The sequence below is a fragment of the Natrix helvetica genome (assembly GCF_964273705.1).
Source record: "Natrix helvetica genome assembly, chromosome: 5".
In the NCBI taxonomy this organism is placed as follows: Eukaryota; Metazoa; Chordata; class Lepidosauria; order Squamata; family Natricidae; genus Natrix; species Natrix helvetica.
Genome location: NC_138551.1, coordinates 90,666,946 through 90,685,694, shown reverse-complemented (window position 1 = coordinate 90,685,694; position 18,749 = coordinate 90,666,946). Strand labels below are relative to the sequence as shown.

The 18,749-nt window shown below is 41.9% G+C and overlaps 1 protein-coding gene across 2 annotated transcripts in view; it reads left to right on the top strand.

Moving 5' to 3' along the window:
• LOC309393251 (hexokinase-1) overlaps positions 1–18,749 on the top strand; it is a 69,524-nt gene that overhangs the window by 31,720 nt on the left and 19,055 nt on the right. For both annotated transcript variants that reach the window (XM_081955233.1, XM_081955232.1), the window contains exons 4-12: positions 4,058–4,177; positions 5,438–5,533; positions 6,309–6,408; positions 6,494–6,677; positions 7,989–8,144; positions 9,973–10,206; positions 14,944–15,248; positions 16,511–16,659; positions 16,763–16,882. In XM_081955233.1, coding sequence (XP_081811359.1) covers positions 4,058–4,177; positions 5,438–5,533; positions 6,309–6,408; positions 6,494–6,677; positions 7,989–8,144; positions 9,973–10,206; positions 14,944–15,248; positions 16,511–16,659; positions 16,763–16,882 — 1,464 coding nt within the window. The remainder of the gene's footprint in view (positions 1–4,057; positions 4,178–5,437; positions 5,534–6,308; positions 6,409–6,493; positions 6,678–7,988; positions 8,145–9,972; positions 10,207–14,943; positions 15,249–16,510; positions 16,660–16,762; positions 16,883–18,749) is intronic.

Here is an 18,749-nt window from a genome sequence, read left to right as displayed (position 1 = left end):
TTTGTAGTAATTTCTCCCAGTTCACCTATTACAAATATGGCTTTTTTGCTCACTAGCATAGAAAAGTAGAGTGTACATCAAATAAGCAGTGAAAGCTAGCTGAATTACCAGGCAGACAATTGATGTCTGATTAGTGTGGATGTATTGGCATAGCTATGAGTTAAAATATGTATTTCTGTTTATTCTGTTTCCTCATATGTTTTTATACCCATCTTTATTTTTCTTGACTGTGTTCTCGGATGGGTGAGTATCTTTAAACATTTTTTAAGATATGACTGTTCATTTAGAAGAAAATTCTTCAGTACAGTGCCTTAGGCAGCAATTCTTTACATATTTACTTGAGAATAAAAAAAATAAACATTTCCTGAAGTTGAACTTGATTCTAATAATTTCATGGATACATCCATGTGAACTTTGGGGGGAAACAGGGTTGCAGTCACATCATTGCAATTTGTGCTGATTTTTTGATAGTTTCTGGCAAAAATGCCTGTTTCTAAAAATGGGTTCGTACTACGGACAATGAGATTGCTTAATGACCATGGATTCACTTAATGACTGCTGGAAAATTGTTCTAAAATTGGGTTCAGTCAACTTATAACCGTAATGACTTACAACCGAAAATCTATATTGTAACTGTGACCAGTTGTCGATTTGATTAAAAGTAATAATAAGCAAAATATAAACCAGGTTAGAGGTTAGATTTATATCATGGATTGTTGGCATCACGCAATTTGTGAGTTAGCAAGTGTAACAGCTGATAAATTTTCAGCAGTTACTTAGAGGTGCCTGAACCTGTTGCTTGTTCTGTGTTCAGATGGTATAATTAATAGAACAACCATACCCAAATAGGTGTGTTTGCAACTAACCATTTTTTGTGTTTAAGCATGCTGTGTGAACCTAGTGTTACAAGTGTGGGTTTGGAGGGCCAAAGCAATCTGTTTTAGGGAAACAAGTCAGCAAGGAGTAAAACTGTTTTCCTATCTGATGCACCTTTGCCTGATTGCCATATTTGTTGTGCGGTCGATCTTCTGTGTTTATTTTTTTTGCCAAAGGACTTTTCTGTCTTGATCCCCATGTATACATTTTGCAGCCAGCAGCTCAAACTGCGGACATTATATGGATTGTTGGTGAAGCCAAGGAAGGCAGGAGAATTTCTCCTACTTCCTCCACTTAAATCTCTTATGTAAGTTACAGAATTGGTATCTGCTGTCATTGATGCTGCTTTTTTTAAAAAAACCTACACGATACCATCCATTGCCATTTCCCTTGCTTTTCCCAAGATGTACATTCATGATTGGGTTTCTTCTGAGTCCTGGCAGCATGGCTGTTGAGCCTAAAGGAGGAGGATTTGGCCTGTTTGACTCTTCTCTGGCACCCTTTGGCATTGCTAATGCAAAAATTCTTAGTTTGAGATGGCTGATGCCAAGATCATTTCTGTTTTTGCTGATTGCCGTATTTTTTGGAGTATAAGATGCATCTTCTTCCCCCTCCCAAAAAAGAGAGTGGAAATGTTGGTGCGTCTTATACACCGAATATAGCCATTTTTGGCCTCCCGAAGCCCCGCTCCCCGCATCCCATTTTTGCGAAAAGCTGCCCATTTTTTGCCGGGTTTTTTTGCAAAACGGGGGCCTTTTTGCCTTTCTCCAGCCTTGCTGAAGCCTACAGAGTGCTTCTGGGGCCGGGGAGGACAAAAACTGTTTTTCCTTACTTACCTCTTCAAAATCATGGTGCGTCTTATTCACCGGTGCGTCTTATAGTCTGAAAAATATGGTAGTTCTTGAAAACTTTGGTCTGGTTGCTTCCAGAATGATTGTGTCAGAATGAGAAAGTATCTTCGATGGTACTACGATCAACGGTTCTGATTTACATCATGGATTGTTGGCATCACACAATTTGTGAGTTAGCAAGCGTAACAGCTGATAAATTTTCAGCAGTTACTTAGAACTATAATAGTGGGCTTGGTCTATCAAAAATGTAGAAAGCCTAACTTGACTCTCCTACCTTGTCACCACAGCTTCCTCCCTGAATAAAAGAGCGACAATTCTCTATCTCTCCTTGCCCCTACTATACAATCTAGGTTACCACGAAGCAGTGCCAAGGCTGGTTGTGAAGTAAAGATCCTCAATTTCAGCCATGGCATCATTGCTGTGACCAAAAAGGCTGCCTTGTGCCATTCTCTAAGGCGTTTAAGCCTAGTGGAACTGTGCGGTTGCCCCCACAAGCCCAGTGCTGTGTGCTGCTTACCTTCAGGCGATGTCCTCTTTCTGTTGATAGACCCCTAGGGCCTACCCGAAGCTGCTGTGGCCACACGAGGCCTTTCATTCTTGGTGCAGCAACTTTGGAAAATGTTCTTCCATGACGTCTGCAATCTCCAGAAACCTTATGAAAGTGCCCCATGTTCTCGCATGATTTTCAGAGCCTCTGGAGGCCCCACAATTTCTCGAGGGTCCGGAGGCTGCATGAGAATGGGGCATGTTTTTGAGTGTGGTTGTCAGATGTTGGTGAACATTGGCATAAATGCTACCAGTAGTATGCCGTACAGAACACTGTGGTGTGTCAGCTTTGATAGGGTTGCCATCAAAAATATATCAGTTCCCAGGTTGGGTACTCTATTCTTTTTTTTCTTTTTCTTTTCTGAATGAAGGTCAAACCATTTAAATGAATACATTATGACTTACCATTATTTTCAAGTTTGATTCTACTTGCAAATGACATTTGATTTCCTGGCGACGTTAACAATTTGGGAGACTTAACAGATCTGATCGCTTTAAGATGCAGATCATCAGGTTTTTTGTTTTGTTTTAAATCTCAAAACAGAAAGCATTATCTTGGTCTTCGCTATCTGGCAGTGTTAGAGTCACCGCTATTCTGAAATGTTGAAGTCTTGGTCAATGGTGGGATTCAAATAATTTAACAACCGGTTCTCTGCTCTAATGACCGGCTGAGTGGGTGTGGCCAGGGGGTGTGACAGGCAGCACTCGGACTCCTGCACCCCCTGAGAGCAAAAATGGGCTGCGGGGAGTTGGGGGGGGTGCCCCCCCGTTTTGGGGCTAGTAGGCATCCCTGCAACAAAAACAGGCTGCCGGGGGGGGGGGGGGCTAGTGGGGAGCCAAAATGGGGCACGTGGGGACTCTAGGAAGGGGCGAGGCCAGCCAGCAATTTAACAACCGGTTCACCCGAACCTGCTGAATCCCACCAGTGGTCTTGGTGCATCTGGAAGATGTGATGACTATGTAACTACATCTTTGACTTTGCTGAAAATGTACAAAACATTATGTTTTTCCTGAATATTGAGGGAAAATAAATGAGAAGAATGTTATTAGATAGCTTTGCAAAACTGAAGTAATTTGTGTTTTGCTTAATGAAAATGAACTCTTGGTGAAGATGGTCTGACCCTATAGTTCAGCCATATGATTGTACTGGGCTGCTAGTTCCAGTTTCCCTATTGCAGCACTTGTTGTCAGACCTATTCCATAGCATGGGAAGAGACAAAGCCTTGAAATCATATTATTGTCAAACTCTACATCATTTGCCTGCATTATGCTGCATTAAATACACACCCATTTTGCATGTTTAATATTAAGCAATTTCTGGGTGTACTTTTAAGAAATATCAGATTTTTTTTTTGCATGGGATCAATATTCCGGGTAAATAGAAGAATACAATGTTGAAATGCTATAGCCTAGGAAACATTGGGCTTGGCCTCCTTAACAAAGAATGATCACACAATCTCTTCACAATACCACAATATTTATAAGTGGATCAGGAATACTGTATCAGATTTGGTTTACTTTTTTAGGGAGGTACTGCTTTCTAAAGACAATGATTTTATTTTGTTTTGTTAAAGTGTGGTATAAAAAAAGAAACTATCCTAATCTGTTGTTGGTGGTCTCCCAACAACAATGAAATAATCAATTCTTGTCACCAAAGTAATGATTATGGGTTGTTTAATTATTTTTCTCATTTTTATATTATGGCTTGTTATGCCTTCTATTGTAATTAATATTATGAGATTACTTCTTAACATTCTTTTGTCTTTGTTTTGCTTTCTTCTCAGCTTTTTGATCATGTTGCTGAATGTCTGGGCGACTTTATGGAGAAACAAGAAATTAAGGACAAGAAATTACCTGTTGGGTTCACATTTTCATTCCCATGTAGGCAGACTAAACTAGATGAGGTATGTGTAATCACAGGTTTGCAAAATCTACATTGTGGGTAGAACATAAGAAACTGTTTTTATAAAGTGGATGTACTCACTGGGTGCATTCACTTCAGACTTAGCTTTCTGAGGTTTAAATGGTGAATATACTGTATTTTTTGGAGTATAAGAAGCATCTTTTTCTCCCCTAAAAGTGGGTGAAATTTTAGGTGCGTCTTATAGACTGAATATAGGTGTTTTTGTTGTCCTGAATCCTCCGTGCGTTGCGTTTTCGCCCTCCCAGACCCCCAGAGACACTCTGCAGTGCTCTGTATGGCCTGTTTTTGCCAAAAATGGACACGTTTTTGCCAAAAATTGGCCACGCAGAGCACTGCAGGGTTTTTCCGGGGGCCTGGGAGGCTGAAAATGTGATGTGCGGAGGGCTTGGGGGCCCAGAAATGGGCCCGTTTTTGGCAAAAATGGGCCATGCTTCTGGGGGCCGGGGAGGGAGGCCAAAAACTATTTTTCTTGTTTTCCTCCTGTAAATTTAGGTCCATCTTAGTCTGAAAAATACGGTATCTCCTGGGAACTCTGTATCAGGCCAATAATTATTATTGTGGCCTATGACAGCTTTACAGAGTGAATTCATGGTTTTTTCTTAGATTAGTAGGATTAAGCTTATAGTAGAGGGTGATTTGTAAGCAGCCTTGGGAATCAACAGTTGTATGAGATCTTAGAAAAGTGTTCTTAATGTATTATGTGATAGTCACTGAGTACCTTCTGAACTATTTAGAGCTACAGAAGGGGCAATTAAAGTGGTAATAGCTTTGTATCAACAAATGTGGAGTGAAATGGTGTGATCTACAATTTGAAAACAGCTGTGAACACCAAAGAAACAGATACACAAATTGCAAATTCATTGAGCAGATTATTAACACTAGCAAAGTTTTGTGTATGATCCTATAAAGAAAAACAGGCACCTGCATAGGATCAGAAATGCTGCATTAATAGGAAAGTCTCCAAAAAGGCAGAGGACCATGTCATCTATTCTATTCTATTCTATTCTATTCTATTCTATTCTTCTATTCTATTTTATTCTATTCAGAACCTCACTTGAAATTTCAGTAAGTGGACATGCAGGAGGTTTGGTGACATTGTCCCCCCCTCCCCCGCCCATGATCAGATTTTCCATTATTTTAAACTATTCCAGCCCACCTCCCAAAAATAAATGATATGTTGGTGGAAAGAAGTTCTCATGAATGTCTTGTAATTTGGCTAGTATAGTTTAATTTTTCCTAGGGTGTTCTGATTACCTGGACAAAACGTTTCAAAGCAAGTGGTGTCGAAGGAGCTGACGTAGTGAATCTCTTAAACAAAGCCATCAAGAAACGTGGGGTAAGTATGTATTTTGGCTGTCTGTGCAAAGCGTATATGAATTGGCTGATTTTGGACACATGTTGTTAGTTGAATTAGATCTCTTGCTGTTGTTTCTCAGTGTCATTGGAAAATAGCAATAGCATTTAGACTTATATACCGCTTCACAGTGATTTATAGCTCTCTCTAAGCAGTTTACAGTGTCAGCATATTGCCCCCAACAATCTGGGTCCTCATTTTATTGACCTCAGGAGCAAGGCTGGCTGGGGAATTCTGGAAATTGAAGTCCACAGGTTTTAAAGTGGCCAAGATTGGACAGCCCTGCTTTAAACTATCCACTCTGAAGTAACATAAATTGTTGCATTATGACATCTTTGACCCATTTTATGTAAAAACTAGTCCATTGGTAATCTCCATTGAAGATTACCATTCCACTATTCTCAAGTCGTTGTGGTAAGAACATACCACATATGCTAGAATATTCTTTTAACAAAGCTACAAATCACAATGGATTTTTTAAAATTGGTCCCCAAATCAGTCCTACCGCTAGGACTGATTTTTTGATGAGAGACTTTTTTGAGAAGGAGATAATGCTACATTTCAAGGAGACAATCAGTCTTGTGTATAACAATAAGAAGAAAATGCAAAACCATGATCTGTTGCCTGACCTAATGATATCGGGGATGATGACACTTGACATGCCAAAGTTTGTGGGGTTTGACACTTAGAATATCCAGATCAGCATGGATAATGACATTGTCTGATATGTAAGAAAATGCTCTGTTTCATTCTAAAGGATTATGATGCGGACATCATGGCAGTGGTTAATGACACTGTTGGGACAATGATGACCTGCGGATTTGATGACCAGCGTTGCGAAGTTGGCTTAATTATCGGTACTAATTCTTTGTTCAGAATCACTCATAATAGAATTTTGATTTTGCATCTGCGATGACATGTTCCCATTTGCTTCTTTTTAAGGTACTGGCACAAATGCCTGCTACATGGAGGAAATGAGGCACATTGATCTGGTGGAAGGGGATGAAGGCCGCATGTGCATCAACACAGAATGGGGTGCATTTGGAGACGACGGTTTATTAGAAGACATCCGGACTGAATTTGACAGAGAGATTGACCGGGGGTCCCTTAATCCTGGGAAGCAATTGTAATTGGAAACAATTATATCTTACATAGTCTAATCCTGTGTTTCTCTTGAAGATGCAGCAACTTTAAGATGCGTGGACTTCAACTCCCATAATCCCTTGGCCAGCTATGTTGGCTAGGAAATTCTGGGAGTTGAAGTCCACACATTGTAAAGTAGTCAAGGTCGCAAAACATTGGTCTAATCCAGGGTTGTCAAACTCTTATTTCATTGAGGGCTGCATCACGGTTGTGTTTGACCTTGGGGGGGGGGCTGGTTGGATGTGGACAGCTCCACCTCACTTGTGTTGGGGGCGCCTGTGGTGGCCCAAGTGCTCTGCCAGCGAAAATGGGCTTCTGAGCTCCGTTTTTGGCTGCGACGGCCTCCTGCAACCTTCTGTCAGCGAAAACAGCTTGGGAGGGCCGCGGGCCGGTCATTTGCTGTTTCCAGCGATATAAGCACCCCAATCTAAAAGAGTTTTTTTCAGATTCTTAGTTCTGGGCACCTTTGGATAATTTTTTGGTTAGTTGCATTAGACCTTCAGCATTTAATTTATTAATTACTTACACTGTTCAGTTGGAATTGGCACAGAACCAACAGTTCTTAGTTGGGATTCCTTTCAGTGTTCGTTCTGTTGGTCTTTCCCTGCTCCCTTGCCCCAAAGATAGTGCCACTGAAACACTGTGATGTAATCTAGCAGAAAAGTAATGAAATTATGTAAGTTTTCAGACAGGGCTTAATAAAGACACAAAACGTCTTAAAGGAAAGGTCTTATTCACGGGCATGATATCAACATCATGCATTTCTAAAGCCTTTCGATGTTTGAAATAACAGGTGAAAACAGATGGCTGTGGTGTAAAAAAAAGTTTACAAATGATCCTCAATTTACAACTGGTTGCTTAACAAGCATTTGAATTTACAATACCTCCCCCTGCCCCCCCAGTTACTTACAATCTGGTTTTGAAGTTCTGATAGCTGGCACTTCCTGCTCTTTGCAGTCGTATGACTGCAGTTTGGGTACATCGTGACCAGGCTGCTGGCATTGCTGCTGGTTCGCAACCCACGCGCAATGTGCAATGCGCGCTGCTAGTTCGGCGACCCAGGCCTGAATTTCGCCTGGGCCAAACGAGCAGCAACCCATCTCTGATGGTGACTGACCTGCATTTACAGCTGTTTACGGTGTCCTGTGGTCATGTGACTGTAATTTGGAACTTTTTACATGGATAAGATTTTAAACATAAAATTGCAACTTTATTATATTCTGAGCGGGATGCTCTCTTGCGTATTAGTTTGACTGACTGAACGCCGTTTTTTTTTGGCGAATTCTCTTTCCAGATTTGAGAAGATGGTCAGTGGAATGTACATGGGTGAACTTGTCAGGCTTATCCTCGTCAAAATGGCCAAAGAAGGTCTCCTTTTTGAGGGGCAAATCACTCCTGAACTTTTGACCAAAGGGAAGTTGGAAACTAAGGATGTTTCTGCCATAGAGAAGTAAGTGCTTTAGAAGCTTCTTCTAGGTTTGGAAATGGATTAAATCCATCAGCGGGTTTTAAGAATAATTATTGGCTAACTTATTAGTGCTGTAGAACTGTGCTTAGTTGTAAGTACAGTGAATCCATTGAAATAAATGAGATAATATTAGTCACGATTCACTTTAATGCCATTCATTTCATTAGTCAGTTGAAGTACAACCAAACCTGCATTTAATCCATGTTTAAAAAAATTAAATTATAGTATTAGCCAGTGTTAATTTTGCAGCATTCAAAGATCATTCAAGATGAATCATGGGCTGAAGATGGCCAACAATTTTGATGAATCTGCAAAATTCTAAATTACAGAAATTGTGAATGTTTCATTTATTCTGTATTTTTTTTCTGGAATAATTGCCATTGTTTTCAGACTGCATACTGTTAAACATCACTGGTGTATATATCTGAAATCTGGATCTGAATCTGCTTTTGACTTTACCTTTTGAATACATCTCAGCCGCCTTGAGAATTAGACCTGTTTGTTCTAATAATCAGAATTCTGACGTGTTGATCATATTTGTAGGCCACATTCCAATTATTAGAAGCCCAGATATGGCTCAGTAGTTTTTTGTTTGCCAATAACTTCAGAAACAAGTCACAGATTCAAGCATCGAGTTTGCATTTATGGAAGTATTTTCTTCTTGTTAAGTTTAAACCTGTATGCTTCCATAACAGTTTGGGCCCTGTAACATCTTTTAATTCATATTGTTACATCCATCCATCCATCCACACACACACCCATGTTTTTTGCACAAACACAAACATTGTGTCCTAAGTTTATTATGGCTGTCATGATATATATTTACATTACTGCATTGTATCTGAAAATTTTCAGTCTATGTAGAATTATTTTGGGAGGGGAGAATGTGTGTGGATTGAAGAAAATAATAATAAGCATTGATACTAACACCATTAATAGCAAAATGGGGCAATATATCACTGCAGCAAGGAAGAAATAAAATTTCAATGTATGCCTCAACATTTGATTTTTTTAAAGTTTCTTCCTGCCTTTTAGCTTCTTTAAAGGAAAGACATCACAAATGTTCCTAATTGATTGCTTTGTTGCATAATGGTTTTAAAATCAATGCCCTCTTTCCAAATTCATTACAGTATTACAGAACTGTGCAATACTGTGCTTTTTCTATCTATATATCTAAAAGCCAAATATCACTCAGTCATCATGAAATCTCCAGAACTGTAAAGCCTACAAACTTGAAACATGGCATGTATGTTCCCTCTTGGCTTCTAGGTGCTTGCTAAGAAAGGATTTTTTCGAAATGACCTTCAGATCACTCGTATTATACAGTATTATATTAACACGCTCTGATACTAAGGAGTTAGATGTTCTACTCCCCCCCTCTCCAACTGAAAGGAACTCTGTTCCAGCTGCCAGTTGCCTTATATTAACATGCTCTGAAGCGAAGGAGTTACACATTCTGCATTAATTTTCAAGCTTTAAGTGTCAATGTATCAAGCTCGATCATAACTAATTCATTAATTTTCAAGCTTTAAGTGTCAATTTATTAAGCCCAATCACATAGTTTTGTAGCGAAGCACGGGTATCCAGCTACTAGTAGGAAATAATATCCAGTTGCGTCCATTCAGGCTTCCCATCTCTCTCTCTCTTGAGCCCTCATGAAATTCCCATGATACTTTCTGGGAGAAATTATTATAACCCATTCTCAGATTCTTCCAGGATCTCCTGCAACTTGAATGAGTAACGTGCTGTCAGATTGTCATGTTAAATTATGAGTTTTAGAACCTCATAGCGTGTTCGCTTCTGGTTTTAGGAGCAAGGAAGGTTTGCATAAAGCCAAAGACGTACTGACACGTCTCGGGGTTGAGCCTTCCCATGAAGACTGCATTGCTGTCCAGCACGTGTGCACCATTGTGTCGTTCCGCTCTGCGAACCTGGTGGCAAGTACTCTGGGCGCTATCCTGAATCAGCTGCGGGACAATAAAGGAGTTGGCCGGCTGCGCACCACCGTGGGGGTGGATGGATCCCTTTACAAGATGCATCCACAGTAAGATCTTGTGCAGTTTCCATAATTATATCTTGGCACCTGTCAAGAGCCATCTCTGGCAAAGGTCAGCTGCGCAGCACATCATGCTGGCATCTGATACACACGCTGAACTTGAGCTAAATAAACAGAATTCTTCATAGAGAGAAACGTGGACAGTTAATAATGCAGGCTGGAATCTGAAAAATAGTTCAACAGTCATTTTTGCTGAGATGGGGGCTTATAAATTTGATAAATAAATAAACCGTACACTATGTATAAGAGGACATGCCGTATCCTAATAGAGATAGCTACTTTTACAATATTGGTAAACTAGTTGCCACCTAGGGCCTTAAGCATCTCTGTTACATGCAAAGCTCTGTGGCTTCTATTATATTTCTCTGAATATTTGTAGGAGAAGAGCAGGTGGAACTGGGGGATGGAGTTTAGAGCCCTTGCATTGCCACAAGAGATCTAAGTGCAGCCCCCTTTGAATTCTGTTGATTCTTATCTAGCACCTATTTAGGGCTGATTGTTAATTGATCAGATTTTTGTGTCTTAGTGTTGTGGCCCACCAGCGGCCAGCAGAGCTGGCTGCAGATTCAGGCAGTGAGGAGGTTGGGGAGGAACATGGGCCAGTTCTGGAGTCTGGGGAAGGCTCGGATGAGGGCTCTGTGTTGGAGGTGGGTGGAGGGGCAGGGCCTTCTGACATCAGTGAGGCAGAGGAACACCTGGAGCCTGTTCCCAGTGTGCACATGTTCAGAGTTGCCAGACAAAGGGAACAACTAAGGAATAAGGGTCGACTTGGGAGTAAGGCCACAGGTAGAGGGTGAATGGCCACTCCCATAGCGAAAGGGGAGGGGTGTTTGTAGGAGACCATTAGTTCATTCCTGCATTCTTGCCAAGTATTGTGGCATCTGAAAGATATTGGCCTGGCCACTCTCTAAGCCTAATAAAGGTCAGAAATTGTGAACTATCTTGAAAGACTGTGAGCCGGGACTTTGCTGGAGAGGAATTCACTGTAAATTAAATAAAAGGGGTTTATCGGGAGGAGGACTCGCCTTCGTGCTGCTGGGGAAGCCTTGGTCAGAACACTTTGTTTGCACAAATCTTCTATGCTGCAGCTTTACGAATGATCCTGATTCTTTGTGCCTGACATTATTCCATGGGTTCACGTGCATGAAGGAATGGGGACGGTGGCTTTCCATGCTTTCCCCCCTCTTTATGTGGGATCTAATTAATACTTGTATAGGAGATGTTCAGGAAACCTTAGGGTTGTAAGTAATATTAAGGAACTGAAAAATATCCTGGAAGAAGACAGTGTGGTCCGTCTATCTGTCCACTCTCCTTCTCCCTCCCTGCCTCCCATCCATTTTATTTAGGCACCTACCCAACTTCAAACAGATTTGATCAGCACACAGTATAATAATAACATCACAATACAAAACAAAAAAAGATGGTGTTCGGGTTGATCTACATAAAAACACAGACCAAAGGGCATTCAGCAGGGGGCTCCAAATAGCATCCAAAAGTAAATCAGAGTCCGAGGCAAAGCATTCCTCAAAGTTCCAATTTATTAAGAGAGCCATGTTGGCACATCTGGGAAAACCCAAATCTGAAAGCTTCTTGGTTTTCCCCACCCAGTTGAAAGTTCAAGATCTTGCCCCCACACCCACAAGTCCATCACATGGCCCAATCTTCCACTGCCATGCTGGCAGTTCCTCCCATCAGGTGCAAAGGTGCAAAGACAAAGGATGACCTTGGCTTTCTAGAAAGAATTTTGTTATGGCTACATTGCATCTCACTCCTACAATCCCCCCTCCCATTTTTCCACAATAGAAAATGCATAGCAGAATAATAGAAAGTGTGGCAGGCCAACGATCCAAAAGAAAAGATGGCTGCAGGCCTGACAGAATGTCCCTAAAGAAGGAGCACAGAGAAACAGAGAAAGTGAGAGAGGTTTTCTAATGGCGTTGTGAAATTGAATTAAAGAACTGTAGTAATGGCTACGTTAAGTTTTCTGATAAGTGGTAAAATTTACGATAGAATGGTTTCCCCCAAGGAATATTAGCAGAACATCTACATCTACATCAGAGTTGTCAAACTCAAGGCCCAGGGGGGAAAAGTGTGGCAGGCCAACAATCCAAAATAAAAGATGGTTGCAGGCCTGACAACCGTCTTAAGTCAAGGCCTGGAAGACATCCAGGTTTTCAAGGCTTTATGGAAAGCCAACAGAGTAGGAGTCCTATGGATATTAAGAGGCCCAAGGGCAGGCACTGTGCAACAGAGAAGGTATGCTTCCAGTAGATGGCCCTGTTTTATCAAAGGCATCCGGAGCATGCCAACTCTGCTGGCATGTATTCGCTGGCCATAAATAATGGTACGTAGGCAGTTCCTCAAATAATCTGGACCCATTCCATGTAGGGCTTTGCAGATGATGATCAGTAATTTGGATTATGCCCTAAAGCAGGCAACTTTAAGACTTGTGGACTTCAACTCCCAGAATTCCTCAGCCAGGAAGTTGAAGTCTATGTCTTAAAGTTGCCAAGGTTGGAGACCCCTGCCCTAAAACACACTGAGAAGCTGTGCCACTTTGCAAACATTGATGGCAGTCAATGGCAATCACGAGCACTTGAAGATTCTGGATAGTTTTTAAGGGCAGCCCACATAGAGCACATGGCCATCAGCTGACTGGAGCATGGGTTTACTGCCTGAATTTCTATATTCCTAAGGGGGGGGGGAATCTTTTTTTTATATTGGGCAAACCAAAAAATGAATTTAGTAACCAGCTAGTGCGCTATGGGAACAGTGTGGATTTCATTGTTACCAGAGTGCCAGGAAAAGATAAGTTAAAGTTTAGGTGATTTTTTTTCTTCATAATGTATTACTTTGAAAGCTGTAAAAAAATGTCATGAACCTTTTGGAAAGGAACACTTTTATTAACTTGTAATAAACCTTGATTCCATTCCTTCTGTCTAAATGCTTAAGTATAAGTAAGTATAAGTATAATCTTTATTGTCATTGTACTTAAATACAACGAAATTGGTTTTAACCTCATGGGTGCACAATTATAGCAAAAAAAGAAAAGAAAAAAACCAGCGTGTGCATGGAGTGATTGTGGTTGTATTTAAAAGTCTGACAGCCCAAGGATAGAAGCTACCTTTAAACTTTGAAGAAGTTGGTCTCTGTTTTCAGCCCTTGAGAGATCTAACTCTAATTATTTTTAATTGTTTTGATACAGAGGGATTTCCCCCCCCCCCTTGAAGTTGCTTATGCCTTCTATTGTATCTGTTACTCCATAATTCATGGAGTGGCATCTCTCACAACATATGGGATTTGAAATATAGGATTTTCTCTGTTTTATTGAGGGAAAAGCTATGTTAATCAGTTGAACAAAACAGGCAGAGATTACTTTGGCATTGATTTATCCTCAGTTTCTCTGTGCAAGTTATGTTGTTGTTAAGCTCCTAGAGTTCTCAAATAGTAGTTTTTGATTAGATTAACAGACTTGTAGGCCATCTAGTCCAACCCCACTACCCAAGCAGGAGACCCTACACCATTTCTGACAAATGGCAGTCCAGTCTCTTCCTGAAAGCCTCCAGTGATGAAGCTCCCACAACTTCTGAAGGCAACTTCTGTTCCATGGTTGATTGCTCTCACTGTCAGAAAATGTATCCTTATTTCCAGGTTGAATCTCTCCTTGGTCTGTTTCCATCCATTATTCCTTGTCCGGCCTTCAGGTGCTTTGGCCCCTTCCTCTCTGTGGCAGCCCCTCAAATATTTTATGACTGCTATCCTATCTCCCCTAGTCCTTCTCTTCCCTAGACTAGACATACCCAGTTCCTGCAACTGTTCATCGTATGTTTTAGCCTCCAGTCCTCTAATCATCTTGGTTGTTCTTCTCTGCGCTCTTTCTAGAATCTCAACATCTTTTTTATAGTGTGGTGACCAAAACTGGATGCAGTATTCTAGGTGTGGTCTTACTATGGCTTTATAGAGTGGTATTAGTACCTCACTTGATCTTGATCGTATCTCTCTGTTAATGCAATTTAGGATTGCATTGGCTTTTTTGGCTGCCGCTGCACATTGCTGGCTCATATTTAGTTGGTTGTCCACTAAGGCTCCAAGATCCCTCTCACAATTACTGCTATTAAGTCTGGTTTCACCCAATCTGTATGTGTACTTTTGGTTTTTCTTGCCTAAGTGTAAGAGTTTACATTTCTCTACATTGAATTTCATTTTGTTAGATAGGCCCAGTGTTCAAATCTGTCAAGAGCCATCTGGATCTTGAGCCTGTCTTCTAGCGTGTTAGCTATTCCTGCCAGCTTAGGATCATCTGCAAATTTTATTTATTTATTCATTAGATTTTGTCCTGCCTTTATTAGTTTATAAGCAACTCAAGGTGGAAAAAATGCACAATATTCCTTTGTCCTAATTTCCCCACAATAACCATCCTGTCAGGTGGGTTGGACTGAGAGAGAGTGATTGGTCCAAAAGTCACCCAGCCAGTTTTCATGTCTAAGGCAGGACTAGAACTCGTGGCCTCCCGGTCTCTAGGCCAGCGCCTTAACCACTACACCCAACTGGCTTAGATACCACATGAATTGCTTTCATGCCTTTGTACGAGGAGAAATGCTGGTTAGCATGATGGGAGTGTTGCTGAAGATGACACAGGCCCAAGGTGAGCCAGACCTCAGCTGTGAGCTATGAATGTGGTTGTGCTTTAAATGAAAGATTAATGTAAGCCTTCTTGTTCCTTAGATACGCCAGGCGACTGCACAAAACGATGCGACGCCTAGTGCCCGATTCCGATGTGCGTTTCTTGCTCTCGGAGAGTGGCAGTGGGAAGGGGGCGGCCTTCGTGACCGCAGTAGCTTATCGGCTGGCGGAGCAGCACCGGCTGATTGCAGAGACCCTGGCAGAATTCAAGCTCACCAACGAACAGCTGCTTCAGGTGAAGAAGCGGATGCGGATCGAGATGGAGGCCGGCCTCAAGAAGAAGTCACACGACCATGCCAAGGTCAAGATGCTGCCCACCTTTGTCCGCAGCACCCCTGATGGGACAGGTAGCTCTCTCATGACCTTTAGGGGAGGCGGTTGATCTGATGCCCATTAGCTCTTTCAGAATACAGCCTCCATAAACCCCAACATGTATATATGCCCATGGTCTGGAATTTAGGGGTACGGAAATCAAAAAATGAAAAGAGCCCCAGAGGCAGAATGAAGATTAAAAAAGAAATAAACCTAGAACCCACCAATCAAAGATCTATTGGTTGACAATCCACAAATTCCGTAATTTTCCTGAGATATTGATACACGTACCTTGATGTGCATGCTGGCTAGCGGGGGAATTCTGGAATAATCAGTGGAATGCCTTGCCTCCAGAGGTTACGGGTGCTCCATCACTGGGGGTTTATGAGACTGGACAGCCATTTGTCCAGAATGGTATAGGTCGGGGTCTCCTGCCTGAGTAGGAGGTTGGACTAGAAGACCTCCAAGGTCCCTTCTCTGTTAATCTGCAATCTATTCTGTATCCCTTTCAATTGTAATGGAGCTGCTGTGCCACCTAGTGGCAAACCTTCATATCCCATGCACCTCAGTCGTATTCAGCATTGCTCAGCAATCCAAATTCTGTTGGTGTGAGATGCCAATATTAAAATTCTGTATGCCTCAACGTTCTGCATTTTCAATACATTTAGGCCAGTTCACCAATTCGGAAGATGCATGTTTGATTTTGTTATTTCAGAGCCAGTAAATGTTTTCAAAATGCCTCTATATAGTCTAGGACTAAATGAAAAGGACTAGGGGAGACATGCTAGCAATGTTTCAATATCTCAGGGGTTGCCACAAAGAAGAGGGAGTCAAGCTATTCTCCAAAGCACCAGAAGGCAAGACAAGAAACAATAGATGGAAATTAATCAAGGAGAGAAGCAATCTGGAATTAAGGAGAAATTTCCTAACAGTGAGAACTATTAACTTCAGAAGTTGTAAGTGTTCCATCACTGGAGGCTTTTAAGAAGAGACTGGAGAGCCACTTGTCTGGAATGGTCTTCTACTTCAGCAGTGGGTTGGACTAGAAGACCTCCAAGGTCCCTTCCAACTCTGTTATTCTGTTATATTAACTAGCTATATTAATAATTAATATTAATGAATAGTCCGGTGTCTATTCTTGAGAAGAATTGTACAGCGAAAGGCAAGTGTAGTGGAGTATTTCCTCCTCCAGGGGACAACCTGATGTCTATGGGATACTTAACCAACAGGCTGCATCACCATCTCCAACCGAATTTAAGGGGTTTATTCCTAATGTTTTAAACTCCTTTGTTTGCAGAGAATGGAGACTTCCTGGCTCTGGATCTCGGTGGGACAAATTTCCGTGTTTTGCTGGTGAAGATCCGAAGCGGTAAAAGAAGGATGGTGGAAATGCACAATAAAATATATTCAATCCCTGTAGAGGTTATGCAGGGGACCGGAGACGAGGTGAGCATCACATGAAGAAAATAAGTTATGTTATTATTTGTCAAATGCAATTTTGAAAACAAGAGCCTCTATTTCATGACAGGAATTTCCTTCTCTCTTTTAGCTGTTCGATCACATTGTCACCTGCATTTCGGACTTCTTGGATTACATGGGAATAAAAGGAGCTCGCCTCCCGCTGGGCTTTACATTTTCTTTTCCCTGTAAACAGAACAGCCTAGATTGTGTAAGTGACTCTTGTTGTTTACAAACGTAAGTTTTCATCGCCTGCTGCTGAGGATCCGTTTCCTTGGGCATTTTATGAATGGAAAAGCAGTATAGATCCATGATGGCAAACCTATGGAATGCGAGTCAGAGGTAGCATGCAAAGCCCTCTCTGTGGGCACACGCGCTATCACCAGCTGCTCTTCTGGTTTCCAATGCGCGCCAGCCTGTTGATCTTCATGCACCGTGGAGTGCCAGAAACCCAAAGACCAGCTGGCCAACACGCATGCCTGCGTTGCCCAGCTAGTCATTGGGTTTTTGGTGCTTCGGCACGCGCAAAAACCAGCTGGCCAGTGCAAAACCCAAAGATCAGCTGGTGTGCGGGTTTCAGGCAGTCTGGCATGCACACATGTGCGCAAGTTCCGGTTTGGGCACTCGGGGCTGAAAAGGTTCGCCATCACTGGTATAGATGAAAATGGTGGGAAATCCTACCGTTGCTGGCTGAGCCACGAACATGGACTTGGAGCAAGAGGACCTTTGGCTTCTGATTACCATATATTGAGGAATATAAGACGCACCGGAGTATAAGACGTACCAAGATTTTGAAGGGGTAAATTGGGAAAAAAAAGGTTTTGCAGACCTCTCAAAGTCTCTACACCACTCATTTTTTTGTGAAAAATGGGGCATGCAGAGAATTTGAGAGTGCCTGTTTTTTGCTTATTTTTGCCCTCCCTAGCCCCCAGGTGCACTTTGCAGGCCTCCCAAACCCTCTGCACGTCCATTTTTGTGAAGGTGCAAGGTTTCAGGAGGCCAAAAATGCTGTATTCAGTGTATAAGATGCAGCTAGATTTTCACCCTCTTTTTTGGGAGGAAAAAGACGTGTCTTATACTCCGAAAAATATGGTAAGTCTGCCCTTGGGAAGAAAACTGGGTGGGAGTTCTTGTCCACAGGTAGTGCTTGTCTCACAATCAGTTGCTGAGTCATGCTTCAGAGTTACAATAGCACTGAGCAAAATGACTTCTAACTGGTCCTTGCATGCACAACTGCTGCAGCATCCCTGCGGTCATGCGATCGAAATCCCGGCACTTGTCATCTGGCCCTTGCATTTACGATGGTTGCAGCATCCCAGGGTCATGTGACCTTCCCAGTCGACTTCCGGCAATCAAAAGTCGACGGGGTTCATTTAACAACCTTTTGATTCACTTAACAATTGCAGTGATGCACTTAACAACCATGGCCAAAAAGGGTCATAAAATTGGGTGTGACTCACTCAGCACCTGCCTTGCTTAGCAACAGAAATTCTGGTCCCAATTGTGGTCGTACGTTGAGGACTACCTCTACACGGGTTTCAGGCATAGCAGAGAAGTTCTTGATCTTGAATTCTGATCATTCGATTCCCTATTGCTTAGTAGTGCCTGCGTTTAAGTGACAGCTGTTCTGGCTGGCGTTTCAAGCAGAAGCATTTTCCAGCTCGTCTGGAAATGCCAAATATCAACCTGGGACTTCTTGCATGTGGAATGGGTGCTGTGCTCATTGCAGTGACCAAAAACCTGATTCCAAGTTGCTTTCTGTCTGTGCATGGCTGTGGACTGTGCTTTAAAAGTGATCCTGAAGTGGAAATCAAAATAGATAACTTCCAGGAATAGTGGTTGCTATCAATTTATATTGCTGATTTATAACTCAGAGCAGTGTGTTTAACCTGAGCATCTTTAGGATGTGTGGCTGGGGAATTCTGGGAGTTGGAGTCCACACATCTTAAAGATGCTGAGATTGAGAAATACTGTCATAGGAGGAAAAGAGAGTGTCGTGTCGCTTGAGCCTTTGCTTCTTCTTGTTTCACTTGGCTTTTCTGAATGACATAGTTACCGTGTTTCTCCTAAAACATGAC